A 19,684-nucleotide genomic window follows, 5' to 3' on the forward strand; every position below is an offset into this window, starting at 1 on the left:
TTGGGGTAGACACCTGTTTATTAAGTTTGCTTTCTAACTCACAAAAGGGGCTGCTCCTCTGTCTCATCATAATCGCACGGAGGGAGATATGTAAATGTTGGAAAGACCCAATGCCCCCGTTGTTTGAGAAGTGGTTGGCAATTGCACTCAGCATGGCCCGTTTGGGACAGAGTGGCCTGAATGATAATGATCAAAATATCTGGTCATATTTCCTATCTTGGGGTACCGAAATGAGGTTGGTTTAAAGTTCCTTTCCGGTCCAATGATTACACCACATAACCAAGCCATATACTAAGAAGCTGGCCTGGTCTGGTCTAAGCTAAAGCAGTAAACAGAAGCCCGAGGGCGTTCTCAGGTAGCAACGGGCATTTTGTTCTTATTGCAGACGCTTAAGGTGAGATGAGGACTAAAAAAAAAAAAACTTAAAAAAAACAATAAAGGGGGAGGAGCCAAGATGGCGACCGGGACGGCCGCGTAGACTCCCGGCTCCGTGAACCTCCGCATCCCGCACGAATATCCTGCCTGAGATCCTCAACCTGTGCTACGTGGTCGTGTTTCTGAAGGAGAGGGGCTCCCGACTGTGTGACTCCGAGGTTTCTAGCAGTGCTATCGCCGGAGAAAACTGCATCTGAACCTTGCGGCCTGTGCGACCCTGGAGCCGGGACATCGAGTGGACGCCGTGGCCGGGTGGCAGTGCGACAACAGCGGCTGGTGGTGACTGGGTGGAGTCGGCTCACCGGAGCGGTGCCAAACTCGGCCTACATTTCGGCGTGGTCACTTCTACTGCCCAGTGTAGCTGACCGAGTACATGACCGGGGGCGCAAATCTTAGATCCTCCGGTGGCTGCCTCTGCCTTGCTGGTGAGCTGCCCGGCCGCCGTCCGTATCCTGCCCCGATCATTGCGGGCCGCCCCCGGATTTCTACGGGAGCTGGTCCGTGGTGGGGACGACTGTTGCCCGTGACCACGGATAGTTTTTTGCCTGCCCCCGGAACCCTGTCACCCGCGACGTGGACATCGCGGCGCTTGTCCCGGGGTCCCGGCCCCGGTGAGGGTCGGGCATACTTGGCGGCCATCTTGGGTCGATGAAGTCTACCATCCTGTCCGCTGGGCCGCAGCGGGCCTGTGAGCGTACGATTTTTGGGAGTGTGGCGGCGAGATCACAAAGAGCTGAGCTGGGGTACGGCGACCTCCTCGAGGCTATTGGTACTCTTCACTCCTCCTTGGTTCATGGTTTCGTGATCTTGGGGAGTAAGCTCGATGGTGTGGCGTCGGAGTTGGGGCAGTGGCGGCCCGCCTGTCCGCACGAACACAGAGTCTACCCACACTGCGCGCAGGAGGACGCTGTGGCGGCCACCCCTGAGGTTAGTGTACGACTGGACGCCCCGGCCAGTATGCTACAGTGTGTTCGACCTTCTGAGGGCCTGATCTGTCCCGGAGGCGTCGGACCTGAGTGGGATGTGGTGGCCTCATCCCGTGCATGCCCTCCTGCGACCCAGAGACAACTCCAGCAACTAATGTCTGCTTTGGCTGCTTCTGCCTTCCTGAACCTTGCGTGCAGAGCAGATCCTAGGGCAGCACTGGGAAGCCTGTTTCCTCAAGCGGCGGACTGTGTTGATGCTCAGAGACTTCCACCCCACCTGTGTGCGTCGCTTCTCTGTTGTTGTTGGACATTCCTCTGCCTAGGAACATTGGGTATGGTGCTGGGTCGAGGGGTTGGCATGGGCAGAATTCCAAAGAGTGGTTAGGGATGAGGCTGGCCCCTCGGGGGTGGTCGCCTAGTGGACGGGCGGGCTTGGGGTGGTGTGCTCTCCTGACATGGCTACTGGCACAATAGGTGCATAATGCTCCCCATCGAGGTTTGAGAAGATTGTTTTTGTGCTGTTCCTTGTTCACTTTAGGGGAACCTTACCGTGCGGGAGGGAGAAGCCGGGGGTCTGTTATGAAGGCCCTCCTCCAGTTTATAAATACTTTCTCTACCCCCCCGTCTGGTGGGGGTCCTTTCCTACTTCTTTTTCCCTATTCTCCTACATTTCGGGTCTGGTTCCAGGGCGACAGGCACACTGCTGGGGGGGGGGGGCCGTACTCATCTGCAGAGGTGCAGGGTGGGGGGTTGGTGGAGGGGATTCTGTATTCTTTCATCTTTTTTTCCATGGCCTCCTTTTTCTTCTCTGATTCTTTTTGTTTGTTTTTCTGGGATCAGCGTGATACACCTCCTTTTGCTATGCCTCGTTGCCGTTCCATGTGTTCACAACTTCCGGGGTGTTCTTGGGGAGTTCTGGCGGGTGACTGCGGGCGCAACTGTATACTATGTGTTTCCCCATCCTGATGTTCTTGTGTTTGCGCCATTGACCGAATAGATTGCTGTAAATCGCTAACGTTCATTACTCCGCATATCCGTGATCGTTGTTTTTAAAATTGCTTGTCACCTGATCCTTCTGCCTTGTTTCATCATAAAATGAAAACCTCTTTCTCCTGGTGCCCTACTTACGCTGTTCACAGTATTAGCAGTACGATTTTGCTCCCCGAAGTGCTGCCGGTGTTTATACCTGTTGTTATTGCTCTGATTGCTTAGCGGCCGGCCCTGGGGGGTTGTAGGCCCATACTTGTTCTTATTGAACTGTCAATAAAGGTTTTCAAAAAAAAAAAAAAAAAAAAACAATAAATACAAAAAATCAACTTAAAGATAAAAATGCATAGAATACAAATAGCTCATCTAATCAATTAACAACTGTCCTATTAAAACCAGCCATCTATAATTCAGTTTCAGCAGCCATTAACAACTCCTGATAAAAACAAGCATTGGCATAGCCAATAGGTCTTGCCTTTGGGACCTTATAAGTGTTTAGCCAGAGCTACTGGCACATGTGGAGGATGGTTAAACTTGAGGCAAAAGCGCACATAAGAGCATCAGGCACAGGAAGCTGGGTACTTGTGGAGCAGTGGTAAACGTGTGGAAGAGTTACAAATGAAGCACAGAGTCAAGAGAAGCACTGCACACGTGGGGACATACCTAGGGCAATATTATAGGTAAATCAGGGGCATAGAAGCAGATAAAGCGTGAGGGATGGGTGCTGGCTGGCGGAAGATCACACGTGAAGCATGTGGACACTGAAAGCAAAGGTTCACCAGCAGTAGGTGCACGTAAGAAGCACGCAGTGATGGTCAAAGCTTACCCTTGAAGGCAGAGAATCATATCCAACCAGGACCAGGGGAAAAGCATGAGAGCTTAGAAGGCACGGTGGGTTGCTCCTCAACAACGAGGCTGCTCCTCCTTCTCTGCCGGGCGTTCACTTCAGATCCCCCACGATACTCTCAGGACTGCCGTGTCTCCAAGTCCACGAAGCAACATATGGCCCAGGCACGCCAGTTACAAAGGCAAGTGCCCTCGGCAAAAACACGGCACCTTGGTGCCAAGAGTCTCCTGCCAAATCGGACACAAAGGAATTTCAGGGGGAACCCCCAGATACTCTTGTAACTTCAAAGACCAAAAAAATCAATCCCGAAAATGAAATTAAAAACCTTTGCGAAGTGAGAAGTCATATGTGAAGAGAAAGAAAATAGACCGTAATCCCCACACAGTATTTTAAGTAAGCGTAGAATGCTGACGTGGGCTGGTTGTGTTCACTGCAGACCCAAAACTGGGAGTTATTTGTAACAAGCACGAAGGAAACAAAAGAGGGCGCGTGAGAGTGAGCAGCCCATCTGTTTTCAATTATCGCGCCAGTGTCTGGGCACGATAATTCAAAACAGATGCCGCCCGTCCAGGTAACAGCAAGCATTAGGCCGTGGGCGTCAACATTGGGACAAAAAGACGCCGTTGGCCAATTGCGTGCTGTCTTTTTACAAAGACGCACGTAAAGGCCAATGGAATGTCAGGACTTCGAGCACGAGCTTGCTCTCTCGAGTGCAAAGTGCTGGTCAGCTCCAGGAGGCCGTATCCTTAGAGCAGCGCATGCGTGCTGTGCTAAGGCTCGACCTAAAAACAAGCTAAATAATAAAGAAGAGTGGGTGTGTTTAATATCTGAAGAAAGTTTTAAAAAGCTGGTCGCACTTGAATGAAATCCTGATTTAACAGGAGAGGTCGGACTAAATTGTGGAGCAGTCGATTAAATCTAGGGCATATCATAACAATATGGAAAGTATTAGGAAGGCACACTTGATCTCAAGAGCAAGCAGGGAGATCCAAGACTGTACACCAAGCCCCTCTAGGTAACAAAAGCGGATAAATCTTGTTATACCTGAAGTACGTCAGGAGCCTCCTATGAAATGAAGACAATCCCCACAGTAGATGGGGTTCAGTACCCTGCACTGTCTTGATCATAATGAATTGTCAGAAGGAAAGCTTATGAAGGGCTAAGGCTTCCCTTTCTGAATCCACCCTTTCACAAAAAGCCTGTTTTACCCAGGAAATGTCATTCTTGACTATGCCTCCAGGATTTAAAAAACCGCTCAGGCCGACCCAAATAAACTTAAAAGCAAGCCTGATATAGGCTAACCAAGAAATACTCATTGCTCCTTCCAAAACCATCCAATCGTGCATTATGAGCCTATTAAGCGAGGGATCTTCTTTCAACCAGACTGATAGCCAGAAGATTAGGAGGTGAAGATTAATCCAGTCCGTTATGTAACTAATAAATGGCAAAAGGACATTAGCGGTAACCCTCTAGAACAGCACCGGATTCCAAATTAACCCATCATATCTAATGGTGATAATATCTTCATTCACCAAGAGTGTGCAAACTTGAATAACACCCGCCAATACAATGTTATTCCAAAAAATGGAATGGAAGTAGAAAACAACAGCACAAGTAGCACCACTCAAAAAATGTCCAAGTATAATGTAAATCAATCCATATCCATAAGGTTTCTTTTCAGAGCAATCTTCTTTATTTCAATTGTTAGGTACACATAAAAACAGCCAAAGCAGCCGACGCGTTTCGTCCAACTCGGGACTTCTTCAGGGCAGAGAATCGCTGTGTTGGTATTAGGAATGGTTGCTAATCTTCCTTCTTCTTTATCTCTACAGTCACGGTCTCTAAGAGATCTATCTATGTTGTTTAAAAGGATATGTGCCTTATTTCCAAAGTCAAAAGGATAATAATCAGTGTGAGGTCACTGCACCGGGTCCTGACCTTCCGTCCTTAATCCTATTTCAATTTCGTCCAAGAATGCGAAGGGTAATCTCCCTCCCTCGAGTAATATCAATAGTTCAGATGCCCGATTCCGCATCTGCTCACGCAAGAGTCGTAATGTCGGTCAGGACCCGGTGCAGTGACCTCACACTGATTATTATCCTTTTGACTTTGGAAATAAGGCACATATCCTTTTAAACAACATAGATAGATCTCTTAGAGACCGTGACTGTAGAGATAAAGAAGAAGGAAGATTAGCAACCATTCCTAATACCAACACAGCGATTCTCTGCCCTGAAGAAGTCCCGAGTTGGACGAAACGCGTCGGCTGCTTTGGCTGTTTTTATGTGTACATAATTGAAATAAAGAAGATTGCTCTGAAAAGAAACCTTATGGATATGGATTGATTTACATTATACTTGGACATTTTTTGAGTGGTGCTACTTGTGCTGTTGTTTTCCGTTATGTAACTAATGCCTACTTCCTCACGCAACATTTCAGAGTGGATGCTTGCAGGAACTTTGACGAGACCCCTAAGGAAAGTTTGCGACAACCTGTAGCAGGAGACACAATACATAACCCCAAATCTCACAGCCATAACTGGCCAGTGACACACATTTAGCCTTGTAGACCTTTAAAATTGTCTCTACATTAGTTTGGCCCAAGTGTCTAGCTAAAAGGGCAACCCCAGCAAGGGCCGATTTAAGTTTCAGCTATTTTTTCTTCATCAGTGGTTGCCAAGAAAGCCTGGAGTCTAAAAGAATCCCAGGTAGGAAAAGTGCTCTACTCTAGAGATGGAATAACCCTTTGAGATCAAGCTTTTTGACCTGGTATCCCTAGGTCCCACCACCATCACATGGGATTTGAGATCGTTAGTGGAAAGGTCCAGTCCTTCCATATACCGTGCATACAGCTCTATCAGTCATCGCAGCCATTGGCAGTTCTAGACATGAGGACAGGATCGTCCGCATATAAAAGAGCTGGCAAACGATGAGCACCTACTAATGGGAAGTCTAGATCTTCTTCCAACAAGGCTGCCTCCAAACCATTAATATACAGAGTGAAGGGAAAGGGGGCCAAAATACACCCCTGGCGCACCCCTCTCTTCAATTCCACAGACGATGGGCACTTCCCTTCTGATCCAAATATAACCGTGGCAGAAAGGCCTTCATGGAGGGCTTGCAGGAAGGAAAGCAAGGCCGGCTCGACACCCATGGACCCAAGTACAGCACACAACTAAGCTCTGTTGACACGATCAAAGGCTGAACTGAAGTCCATGAGGGCCAAGGGGATCGACTCTCCCCTAGCTGCTCCAGTATACTTGTTTGCCAGCAACATGTGGTTAAGGGTCTGTCCCACTGTCTCCCGGCCATGCCTAAACCTGTACTGAATCTCTGGGAGAATGTTCCCCTCACTAGCCCACGATGCCAAGCGGTCCAAAAAAAACCTTCCCAGGACCTTAACTTTGCTATCCACCAAGGATATAGGCCGATAGCAGGCAGGATCAGTCCTGCTTCCCTTCTTGGAAACTGGTACTATGATGGAGCTTTTACAGCAGGTAGGCATCTTCCCTCTAGCAGCAGCATTAAAGTGCTGCCTGAGCAGGTGGCCCATAGATCCACCTCAGACTTGAACAAATCCCCTGGAATGCCAACTGAACCCGGGGCCTTCCCCTCAGGAATGGCTCGGATGGCTTTTTTAACCTCCCTTCAATGAAAGTTCAGGCCCGGCTCTTCCCCCCCCCCCCCCCCCCCCTCCATCCCACATGGTGCAGAATCATGGCTCTCTTCCAAGTGATAGATAGACCTAATTCATGGCATAGATGGAGTGGTTCACCCACGCAAAACTTAGCAGAATCTCTTGTGGCACAGGCATCCATTAATCTCTCCCATAGTTCCAACTTAAGGAATGTCTGCCTATTGCTACGCGCCGCCCGAAAGCAAGCTCTTGCCTGCATGATATCCCCCGTCCCTGGGCGTTGTGTGTAGAGCAGACATAAGTGCTCTGTGGGCCCTACTACAATCCTTGTCAAACCACCTACAAGGTGGTGCAGAGTGACCTGCAGATGGTACCACCAGGGCGGTATTTATACTCCCAGCTATATTGTCAAATGCCTTCAAAATATTAGAAACAGGGGCCTCTTCATCTAGCCAAGTTTTAAAACCCGACCTACGAGTGACAATCAGGGTCCTTAAGAAATCCTCCGCAACCACCTTGGCCCAATTTAGTCTGCACCCTTGAGCAACAGGGAAAACCGGTTCTTGATACAGGTCTACTTTTGGCACCGTTCCAGTTGAAATGTGCCAAAAGAGGATTAAGATCACTCAGGGAATGCATGACAGTTTTAAACTCAATGTGACAATTTAAAAAGCAAGAAGAAACTAGTATATATAGTTAATAGTAGAGGAGGCTGTCCCGTATCCCTTCGAATTGGATTTGCTTCTGCTTTGGACAGTAAACCTCTGACAATTTCAAAAGTGGAAAATATCGGTAAAATGTTTCCGAGTACTCAAACAAGTATGTTTGAAAAGGGTATACAATTTTCAGGTAGATCCTACCCTGAAATATCTGGCCGGAGAATAGATTTACACATTTAAAAATCCTTAGTTTAAATAAACCTGCTTACTGTGTAAAACCACCTTTTATGAATTACAAGAGGTTTTGTGTGTGAAGAAAAATGTGATATCCAATTATACGGATGCTAATAACTTTATGAATCGGGCAATATACCTCTTCTCTTCAATGTACTGTCGCATAGAGTAACATCGATACAAGCACCACCCTTGAACTTCATAACCAGTAACCGAGGGAGCTGGGCATGGGGACATCATCCCATTGTCTAGTCTTTGATTAGGACCTTCTGGGTGGGGTCATTGTACACTGGGCTGGCCTGCTTGTTATCTCCACAGTTCAAAGGTCAGAAGAAAGCTCATTGTTAACCTCATTCTTTAAGCAGTAGGACTACTGCGTATGTACACATATGGAAATTATTTACAGCATCAACCAACAAGGGACAGTCAGGACGTTTACGTCTGTAGTTGAATTCTGAAAACTGAAAGCCTTCCCCGCACCGAGTTAATTAGTTACCAATTCTTTGATCGACTACTTTATTAACGGTGCCTAATTTGCATAAATAAATAAGTGCAGAGGCCCCAGATGCTACCAAGGAGCCTGCCGCCACGGATGTTGAGCCTGCCCAAACCAAGGCTGCCTGGTATAGTTTCCGCCTTATGACTGTTTCCTTAGATCATCCTTACTTCCTGTCTCTCGATAGTACTCCTGCAAGTTCTGTTTTCATCCATTTTCTCCATTTGTCAAAGTTTTTCTATATTCATCGTTCTTTCTCCCTTTCTCTCTTTTCCTCCAAGCCTGATGATGAAAAATAAGTCCCAGCCCAAGGACTGAGCGGTGGTGGCCAACAACTACTCAAATTAAGCACCAACCTAACCATAAATTGATAATGTAATTTTATACGCAGATAAATAAATGCCTAAATTATTTGCATTCTATTAATATCGTAGAGTGAAATTAGACTCCAGCGTGGAGTTTATTTTCATTATGTACTGACTCCTATAAACCTTCACAAATACTTTTTGAATGTTACTTTGTGCACCCCCACCCCTCCTGGTGGAAGGAGGTTCCCAACATTTACCTCTCACTACATTACATAATTTGCTCATCATGGCTATAGCCAGAAGAATCAGGTTCTAACTTCAAAAAATTCATATAGCCAGCAGCGTCCCCCATGTCCAACTTTTCAAAACTTTGATCAATAGCCTGGTTAAAAGTATGCGAATGAACTGCAGCAAAACAGTCATGCGGCTCCCTCGGTACTAATAAAAGCAAGAACCTCACTTGTGGTTGGAGCAAGCTAGAGAATTAGAAGGGCTTACACATAGGGGCTGTGTCAGCACCGCTTTTGCCTCATTCATAGCATTACTAAATTTGCCACTGGGATACTCATCAGCCTACCAATTTTCTGTCATACCGTCCAACAAGCAGGTAGCCTCTTAGACAAATAGAATTTAATACAATCCATTATGTCACACCCCTCTGCCTAACAGATAACTTTCTACCATTAATGGCTATTTTAAAAAAGTAAATAAAAACTTAACTGTGCAAGTTTCACACTTTGCACTGTTTTTTTTGTTGTTTTTTTAAACTCACGTAAAGTTATAGCAAATCATAGGCGGTGAGTCATCAAACATCATTTTCATTATTTACCCTGATGATATGACACAATGTATCTGACATCTATTCTATCTCCGAGCATTTAGTTTAGCTTTAGGGTAATTTAATTTTCGTCCAACATATCATCCTATGATTGACTTCAGAGTGCTGAAAATAAAAAACAATGCACCCCTAAACAAGACCGATTGAATAACAGCTAACACAATTTCAATCAATTTTTTGAGAAAACTTTTCTTTTTTGTTTTAGAAAAGTTGAGAAAGTGTTTTTCTGTCTGGTAGTTGCAATTGCTTCATAATTGTTCAATTTGAGATATGCTTCTCCTCCTGCACACTACACTCACACGGGGTACATTAGGTTCAGCGGTTCTTATCCTTTTGACTTCTACTGACCTACTAGAAGAGAGGGACACCGGGTTAAGAAATTCCTAGGAATTAAACATCAAAACAATACACAAAAATAGAGAACCAAGTATATGTCAAACATGAACATAAAATTATTAAATACCTTATTTAATTCACAAATAAAAAAATACAAAAATCGAAATTTTAAAATGTCAATTTTAATGGGAATCTGACACGCTTTTTAAAATTTTATTTAATATCTAAAAGACAAAGAAATATGCTTGATTCTATCATATCACTTTGTCTTTTAACTTTTAAAGCATGCTCTGTTTTTGTCAGGGCAAACCCAAGCTTCAGTTGCGGCCACCAATCATCCATACTAGATTCTGTTTAACCGAATAACCCTTTCTAGACTCTTCCCTCCTCGACCCCTCCTATCATCATCTTATACCTATTTTACTACTCAGATCTCCTAAACAATCCTTTTCAAACCCTTCTCTCTGACTCTTCCCCTACACCTCCCCTTTACTCATCCTAAACCCCCTCCTACTGCTATGAGCTAAAAACCAAATAGCTTTCTAGAACCTTCCTGCTATCCCTCCACTATTCCCTTTACAATCCAAATAAAAGACTAACATGTCCACGGCTCCAATTAAATCAATTTCATATTTCCCTACACCAATTCACCTCTAATCCTTTTGGGTTCCAGAGTACCCTGCTATTCGCGGAAAAGTGCTACAACACCTCATCAGGGGAGCAAGCACTATATAAATGCAAACTCTTCCCTCCTCCATTCCTCCACTATCCTTTTCAATCAAAATAACAGACTAACATGTCCACCGCTCAAATTCATTTCATATTTCCTTAGAGTTATTCACCACTAATCCTTTTCTGGCTCCAGAGTAGTGTGCTACTTGCAGAAAAGCCTTCAACACCTCATCAGGGTTGGCAAGCGCAATATAAATACAAATCTTTTTCCTCTTCTATCCCTCCACTATCCTTCTCAATCCAAATAATAGACTAACATATCCAACGCTCAAATTAATCTCATAATTCACTATACTAATTCACCACTAATCCTTTTTGGGTTCAGGAGCAGCATGCTACGTGCCAAAAAAGCACTTTGATGCCTCACCAGGAGTAGTAAGCGCTATATAAATGCAATTACAATACAATACAATGCAGTACTAGTACTGCTCCCACAAATCAAGCTAAGAATACTGACCTAATTGCTGTCTACCTGTGGTGCACAGCACACACAGAATCCTACCTCCTGACTTCTGTTAGTTAAGCAACGTATTTTGCTTTGAGCACCTCTATTATTTGGTCAATGCACAATACTTTAGAAAACAGCTGAATTTTAGCTAGATCCAAAGCTGAGGTTTGGTACACTACATATACAGTATACCTTTACAGACACACTTTTGCCTCATACTATGAAATAAGCTTTTAAGAATAGATCCCTATCACTCGAAAACTCAGGTCTTTGACTGGAGTCGACACTATGAAATCAGATGCCTCTGTTTCAGAATAAATAATAATAACATGCCTTTTCTCGCATAGCTCTCTGAGTTTCCCACCATCATAGAGAGAAAATATTGAATATTTTCAAGCAAATCTTGGAAAAAGATCTATCTAAAGGGCCACATTAAAACCTATAAGAAAGTTACTCGGTAAGATTTATCTGACAATTTTGTACCTTGTCCATCATCAGCCTGGGATACTATCACTTTCTCAAAAATTACAGAATAAAACAACTCTGAAAATTCACAGAGGCAACCCTTTTGGGCTATATTCTACAACAGAATGGCTATTCGTTGTATAGTTTTTCAGTCTCCGGTACCAGTTGTGTTACATTTGTAACTGGTTCAAGCCCATGCCCAAAAGGGATCTTTAAGTGCTTAAGATGGCAGATCAAACGTACTCAGAATACAAACAGGTTAATTGTCTCCCATTTACTACATTCGTATTTCCACTCGTTAATTATTCCTGATTCGGTTGATGATTTAAACAAAAAATGATGTACCACTTTCTCCATTTCTGGTTATATCTGGGTTAGGTACACGGTCTAGTGCTGCTTTCAAAGTAAGCCTTCAATTGTCTGTAAGCTCACTAGCACTGAACTCTATGGGTAATAGGGGTATACATTTCTTTATATTAGCATTTTTATTTTCTTGGTAGAAAAGTGATGGATAAAAGGAGGGCCAGATATTGGCTTTTTGGGAGTGGTGGCATTCAGCTTAACGGGTTACACTAAGAAATCTTTCAGGCCTATTTAGTCACAATGTCCGCTGTATCGCTTTTGTCTAGAATGGCCTTATCCTTCTGAAGCTAGATGTAACAGGGAGTACATCCAATCCCTTGGTGACCTGCTTAGATTGATGAAGCTAATTCAAATGTGATGCCCAATGTCTTCACTTTCATCTACTAAGTGACCTGTATGTACACCAACTTTTCTATAATTTGATCTTCATACTTCAACTAGCAACTTTATGATGGCTAACTTTAGCATTCTTAAAATAAATTCAGCTTCTAGCATCGGACAGAGAAAAGCGTGACCCGCAGCAATCGACTTAATAATTTTGCTCTTATTACAAGGACAATATTGCTAAAACTCGCATATTCAGGACACAATTCCAAACTTCTGATCAATCAGGATTCCATCAGCCACTATAGTGAAGAAGACTTCTCCTGTCAAGACATAATCCATCGAATGCCACAAAATACCCAGCATTAAACATTTTGCAGTCAACTGTGTGAACTTCAGATAGTATCTGATAATTTCTGGGAAATTATTTCCAGAACAACTAAAAATCCCTGCAACTGCAACCTGTCTGGAGTGTGGCAGGATGAGGTATTAGCAGGGTAAGGGGTCAGTGATTGCTTTGCAGACAGGAGTATGAAGTGAAGAAGGGCGCGGCTGCTGACCGACAGTCAGCAAGCTGAGATAGAAGGCTGGGTTGGTGCAGAGGAAGTGTGAAAAAGCACTTGGGTTGCCAAATTGATGTCCCTTGTGTAAACGGTTACTGTAATCTAGTTTAGTCATCACTGTATCTGTCTCATAATTATGTCACAATGACAGACTTAGTTCTCGTCCTACACTCTGCAAGGTATGAGGTTTTTTTAAGTTTTGAAAGGAGTTTTTTAAATGCTGAGCAGCTGGTACTGGGCAGTTACCTTCAAGAATCTAAGAGGATTCCAACTTGACTGCAGGAGGGGGACAGGATGTGAGGTGAAAAATAGATAAGAGGAATAGAAATGTGGAGTGCGGTGTGGCGCGAAAGTCAGATTTCTACTTTTACAAGAGTTCAGAATGGCGGACATCAGTATGGTATGGAGATGGCCACTGGCACGCAATGGCTAGTGTAACCCGTTAATATGGGAGACCACGGAGGAGGAAATCATAATGACCGTCAACCTGGAAAACCAAAATTGTGAAGTCTGTGTTGGAGAAAGAACTGGGAGATTGTATCCATGGAAAATCTGTATCCAGAAACACTTGTATTGAGTAAAAGTAGTATCGAAAGCTTAGCTTGTGAAAGCCTGATGGTACTTTCAGATACTGTGAGCAGCCCTGTGTTGATAATCAAAACTGGCTGCAGGAAAAATCTCAAATTAGCCCCACAGTGCAGGAGGCAGATACCAGAACTGGACTATGGAGGATTTCGAGTTGGGGTGAGGGCAGACATCCAGCTCCGAAAGGAGCCCCACGCATGCGGTCACTGGAAAAACATCAGAATAGCATGTTGAGCTGTTTAATTTAACCAACAAAACAAGCTTCCATGGACCTTTGAGCCGACTATTCAAAAAATGCAGCCTTTACCTTTGCAGGTCTTCGTTCCGCCCTGGCTTCGCTCCAAGAATAGATTCCACATCCGAGGTCTAACAACAGCCATCTGCACTGTGTGAAGATCTCAGACTTCATTTCCTGGTGCACCTCCATGTAAAACATCATATTCCCCCTACCTTATATGCCCTAGGTTTTCCCCAAGGCCTACTGGGGTCTATCTACGTCATCATACTCTGCTTAACCAAGAAGAGAGCATCATCTTTGGGTTAGATTAGCTAGGAGCCAATAGTTCAAATATATAACAAAACACATTTTTCTCATATAGAGGGCATAAGGAAAACTAAATGTAGTGCTTTCTTTTTTTTGCTTCTCTTTCTAAGGTAGAGGAACCTCCCTCCATCCACATTGTGCAAGAGCGTAATAACCTGGAAGCCAGGAAAGGTTTTGAAATGTTCTCTTCGAGGCGCGGCTTGGAATCTTTTCTGCTCTAGATTAATCCTGTGATTAGGTTTTAAGTCTATTCGCAGCCAGGGATCTCAGAGGCGAGGTCAGTACCATGTTGCAGCACATAAAACAGTCACTGAGGAGTCCTCACTCGTCAGAAACCCCTCAAGGAATAATGTGCAGGAGTTTGGTTCAACTACCAAGTAACTGTGACCACCATGGTCTTTGAACTAGCCTAGGACCTCATAACAAGTCTGGGGGCTCACAACATCTACTGAACCACAGTAGGAAACTGAATACCAGGCAAGAGTGGGCGACTGACTGTTGACTACTTGATCATAGCACACTGGGCTACCTGTTTGGTGCAAGTAGAAACCCTACATCACAGAGCAAGCCTTCGCCTTCTAGGCCACATTCAGAGGGAATAACCATCCTATTATTCTATCCCTACTCCAAACTCTACTAAACACACATGAAATCAAGAACACAAACCTAACACAACTAATGCACAAGAAAAAGAAAAAAAAACATACTAAACTACTAATCTTGGGATTCTGAGTAGGGGGCTACTGGCTGAAAAAGAGACTCAATGCCTCGTCAAGGTTAGTAAGTGTTCTATAAATACATTTTTAATTATCTGCTGCAAGGGATCAATAAAACAGTGCAAAAATAGTAAACAACACAGCCTTTGAAACACCTCCTATGCACTATGAGGGTTTGCATAATGTTGGCCCAGGTCACGATAACGAACTTCGCCAAGTGGAAAAACTCCTAGTAATTTGGTTACCGGAGAGTTGTCCTTAAATGAAATGGGCTCAAGAAAAAAACTTGAATTGTTGAGGTAGATGTGGAACAATACCATTGTTTCTGATCTACTAGAATGACCCAAGGACAAAAGTATTCATCCAGCAAATAATGTGCCCCGTCATAAGCAAGAAACCTGCTCAGGCCTAGACCCCGAGGTAGTGAAGTCTAAGCCACTCCTTCCTGTTGGCCATCAGGTATTTTGAAGATGTCTTTCCATTGGTGCCTTGGTATGGTGTCTGATGATTGGCAAGAACCTCCCGGACATTCTACATGAGACCAGCATAACCACAAAGACTTTATATGTACCTGGTTGTCAGTAATATTTTGCTAACATAGCCAACGCAGCACACAGAGCCATGAGACAACTAAGAAGCCATGAAATGTGGGCCATTTTCTCTAGGAAATAAGCAAAAACATATATTTATTAGTGCCTTTTAATTTCTCACAATGTAAAACACTGAAAGTGAGCCAAAACACATCAAGTATGATTTGGTGAAGGGGCATTTAGATATAAAAGACAAAAAAAATTGTAGGGCTCTTTTTCTCACAAGAACACCAGTATTTGAAATTAAAAAACATTGCGAGAAAGACAAAACGTGAAGAGAATTTCAGGGGCAAGGAGCTATATTCTCCAAGAAATGCTGACCAAAAGAGCTCTTTATCGAGACCTCTTATTTATTTTTTTAATCTGGACCTCTTATTTTTAGAAAAATACCACAGTCAACACTTCTAACAGTTGCATGATTTCCAGTTTTCCTATACAATAGCCCCTTTACTTTTCAGAGATGTTTATGAAGTGGTTGCGGTCTCCTCATTGCTAGCGCTCATTCCACTCCGCAAAAGGGTGTGAAGGCTGACCAGACAGCAAAGGCCCTACAGGAAGCTTGGGAAGCAAATGTCTGCCCAGGAAACAGATATCAAAGCCCTTCTAGGAAGCCAAGACGGTGAAGACCCCCCAATGAGGCCTTGATTGGGAAAGCAGCAGCTGAAGACTACGTAGAAAAGGCTGCCAGGTAGGCATAAGTATCTTCGCTTCTCTCACAGCCATTGTAGCGAATGCTGTATAGTGGTATTCTATGTGTTGTCACTCCGTATGTGTGTGTTGATGTGTGTTTGTGTATGTGTGGGTGTGTGCATGTGTGAATGTATTTGTGAGAGCAAGTGCATAAATTCATCCTCTCTTACCCAGGAAGTGAATATATTAACATATAACATACCAGTATCTGGTTATCATTGTAACTTAAAGCATATATGAAACACATACTTGAAACCTAAGACTTGCTCTGCCCAATTTTTTTGCCACACTGCCATCTTCAATCATAACAAAGGCTTTAGACAGTAAAGTCCTCCCATGAAGCTGAACTAATAAAGATGGTCCAAGGAACCTAGTTAGTAAATACTGATCAGCAAACCTAAACAGTGAAGGCTGCGGAGAAAACAGAGATACCAAAGGATGCAACCAAACCACTATAGTAGGGGTCTCTCCAAAACTTAGCTATTGAAGGCCATTTAAGAAGCCTAGATAAGGAAGAGGCTTCAATTACCACATGTAGTGAAGGTCTTTCAAGAAGCAGATCTAGTGGAAAAACTTCACAAAGCCTGGATAGTAAATACATTTTATGAAATTTAGATAGTGTGTTTCAAGTAGCCTAGATAAAGAAAACATTTCAATAAATCTAAATAATGAAAATGGGTCAAGAATTTTAGATAGTGAAGGTGTTTCAAGAAGCCTAGATAGTAAATACATTTCATGAAATTTAGATAGTGAGCATGTTTCATGAAGCTTAGATAGTAAAGATGCTTTAAGAAATCTAGATGGTGAATATGTTTCAAGAAGCCTAGATAGTGAAGGTGTTTCAAGAAATCTTGATAGTGGATATGTTTCAAGAAATCTAGATAGAGGATGTTTCATGAAGCCTAGATAGTGAAAATGTTTCAAAAATCCTAGATACTGGAGAGGTTTCAAGAAGCCTAGATTGTGAAGATGTTTTAAAAGGCTTGGATTCTGAAGAGGTGTTTCAAGAAGCCTCGATAGTGAAGGTGTTTCAAGAAGCCTAGATAGTAAATACATTTCATGAAATTTAGATAGTGAGCATGTTTCATGAAGCTTAGAGAGTAAAGATGTTTTAAGAAATCTAGATGGTGAAGATGTTTTAAGAAGCCTAGATAGTGAAGATGTTTAAAGAAATCTAGATAGTGAAGATGTTTCAAGAAATCTAGATAGTGGATATGTTTCAAGAAATCTAGATAGAGGATGTTTCATGAAGACTAGATAGTGAAGATGGTTCAAGAAGCCTAGATTGTGAAGATGTTTTAAAAGGCTTCGATTCTGAAGAGGTGTTTCAAGAAGCCTGGATAGTGAAGATGGTTCAAGAAGCCTAGATAATTAATACATTTCAAGAAATATAGATAGAGGATGTTTCATGAAGCCTAGATAGTTAAGATGTTTCAAGAAGCCTAGATGGTGAAGATGTTTTAAAAGGCTTAGATTCTGAAGAGGTTTCAAGAAGACTAGATAGTGAAGATGGTTCAAGAAGCCTAGATAATAAATACATTTCAAGAAATCTAGATAGCGAGGATGTTTCAAGAAACCTAGATAGTGAAGATGTTTCAAGAAGTCTTGATAGTGAAGACATTTCAACAAGTCTAGATCGTGAAAATGGTTCCTGAAATCTAGATAGTGAAAGTGTTTCAAGAAGCAATGCTATTAAAAGCCTTGCAGAATCCTAGGCGATGAAGGTGTTTTAAGAACCCTAGATGGATATTGTTACCATGGAATCCAGCATAGTGAAGGCCTCTTAAGATAAATAGGTAATGTTGTTTACCTGTGAATCCTAGCTACCAGGGCTACATTGCAACATTTTCCAGGAAAGTGTAGATGAAACCTAATAGTGGAGGCTTCTTTAAAGACCTTATCAACAGTCAACGAACTCTCGCTGCTTTACATATCCTCTGAGCTCTGCATCATACGCTTGCCCCAATAATATTTGACTATTTTTGGCAGGTTAACCTGTATGTTAACAGTTGCAACGAAAAAGTTCAACTTATCTCCAATGGAGGGCAAGATCGAACCAACTGATTTCCAATGTAAATACCTTAAACTAACTGAAGACAAAAAAAAAATCAATGCAAGAAAAAAAAACAATAAAATAAAAGTGTCCGTGCACGGGCTGACCCATAAACAGAATTGGTACAGAACAAGCCTGTACACCTGCAAAAGTAGAGGTCATTACGATTTGGTAGAACATTACACATGAAGTAGCAGCCACTGCTTAATTTGTGAAGGACGCTAATTTACGGGGTCTGAGCTTTTTTTCCCCTCATCAGACTTCGATCCAGAGCAAGAGAGTAACAGGTAGAAATGTCAAAGGGAGAAGGCAGGGATGAAAAAGAAACTGCAATCTATAATTATGGAGCATTAGCTCTTCACATCTATCGTCCCCGGTGCCACCGCCCCATCTGCACCAATAACTACACCCTCGGCACTCAGTTTTTATGGTGAACCATGGGGTGCACAGTAAAGAGCCTTCCAGGCCTCTGCGTTGTACGACCTTGTGTTCCTTGGTTGTTTAAACACACTTGCGGTGTGTCCCACCACTCGTCTAGTCAAACAAGGTGTGTGCAGAAGCAGTAATCTGCGGCCTTGTTTGCCCAGGAAGGGGGAGAGCATTTGCATTGAATTCAACTTGCAAGAGAGGATGAGGTGCATGTTAAACTTAAGCTTCTTTTTCATTTATAAAAGTATTTTTTCAGCCATTTTAGCCTGATTTAGGAAGGTGGAAATATCTTGCCCAATTGCACAGCAAGCCTGGGCTGCTGTACTGCAGCAACACAAACAACTGGCAAGGATTCAAAGTCTCTTGCCTAACAATTAACCAAAAGAGACCGAAAGGGGGAGGGGAGGTAACTTACCTTTAAACACAAAGTTGTAGTCCTCTTCCTCGGTGCCCATCGCCCACCTGGCACTGCCTCGCCCGCCTTTCCACGAAAGCGAACTCTCACACTACAACTTTTTAGGAGAAAGGCTGGCTTCAGGTCCCAAGCCTGAGAGAAAGGACGGTGGCCGGCAAGCGCCTTCCTTCGCAGATTGAACTCGAGCAATGGCGCAGAACAGAGTCTCTTGCGGGGGGTGGCGGTCCTCGGCGCCGGCTCTGGGCTCTTGTACAGGGGCTCCCTCTCTGGCCTGGCCGGCAGTACGCACAGAGGCGGGTAGGTGCAAGCGCACAGGTACAGCCGAGGGTGCAGCCGTGACTCAGTAGGTGTGTATCTGGGCGCTCCCCCGCCCACCGCCGCGCTCTCTGTTTGGTTAAGTGTCACTTGACAGGTCGAGCAGGTAGAATGCAGCCTGCGACTCGGTTCCGGATAATTGCCCGGGCACCCGACTCACGCCCAGCCTCCCTCGGCTCGGCCATTGTATTATTGATGCGGCCGAGGCAGGGAGCGGCGCGCGCGCGGTGGCTCTCACGCGCGCTTACAAATGAGGCAGGTGCGGCTCCTGGACAGGCCAGTGGGTCTCACGAGACCAGAAACACTGGTTGGTTTACTTTATTTGTATTAAAAATTAAACATAGCGCAAACTTGGCCCGAGGGCATTAAAGCGCATTACGTGAGACCTAGACGTCATGTTATACATTTTTAGGCACGTGGAGGTTAAATGATTTGCACAGCATGTTGAGCCGAGGCTGGTCCCAGTAGTTCCAAAGTGGCCCTAGCTGCAAGGTCATATCTCCGAACTAATTCCAATATAGGCGTAAGGGCGCACTTATAGGCAGCTAGTGAAAATGCACTATCACACGACCAGAGGTGGCGGTGAAAAAGGAAAGTTATGGGTAAAACGTTTGGAATGCAAAACTTGTGCGACAACGTGGCTTCAAGGCTACGAAACTGCGTGCCCACAATGACTTCATTGTCTCAGAAGTTGGCGGGGTGTTTTTATTGGCAGGGTTTCCTCATGGGCATGTTTGCAACTGCTAATAC

The 19,684-nt window shown here is 43.9% G+C and overlaps 1 protein-coding gene across 1 annotated transcript in view; it reads right to left on the reverse strand.

Annotated features, from left to right (window-relative positions):
* RAB25 (RAB25, member RAS oncogene family) overlaps positions 1 to 19,182 on the reverse strand; it is a 76,404-nt gene extending 57,222 nt beyond the window's left edge. The window contains exon 1 of the mRNA XM_085639494.1: positions 18,620 to 19,182. Coding sequence (XP_085495620.1) covers positions 18,620 to 18,659 — 40 coding nt within the window. The 5' untranslated portion in view covers positions 18,660 to 19,182. The remainder of the gene's footprint in view (positions 1 to 18,619) is intronic.
* Between the last annotated feature and the right edge of the window lie 502 nt (positions 19,183 to 19,684).

Source organism: Triturus cristatus, chromosome 12 (assembly GCF_964204655.1).
Source record: "Triturus cristatus chromosome 12, aTriCri1.1, whole genome shotgun sequence".
NCBI classification, from domain to species: domain Eukaryota; kingdom Metazoa; phylum Chordata; class Amphibia; order Caudata; family Salamandridae; genus Triturus; species Triturus cristatus.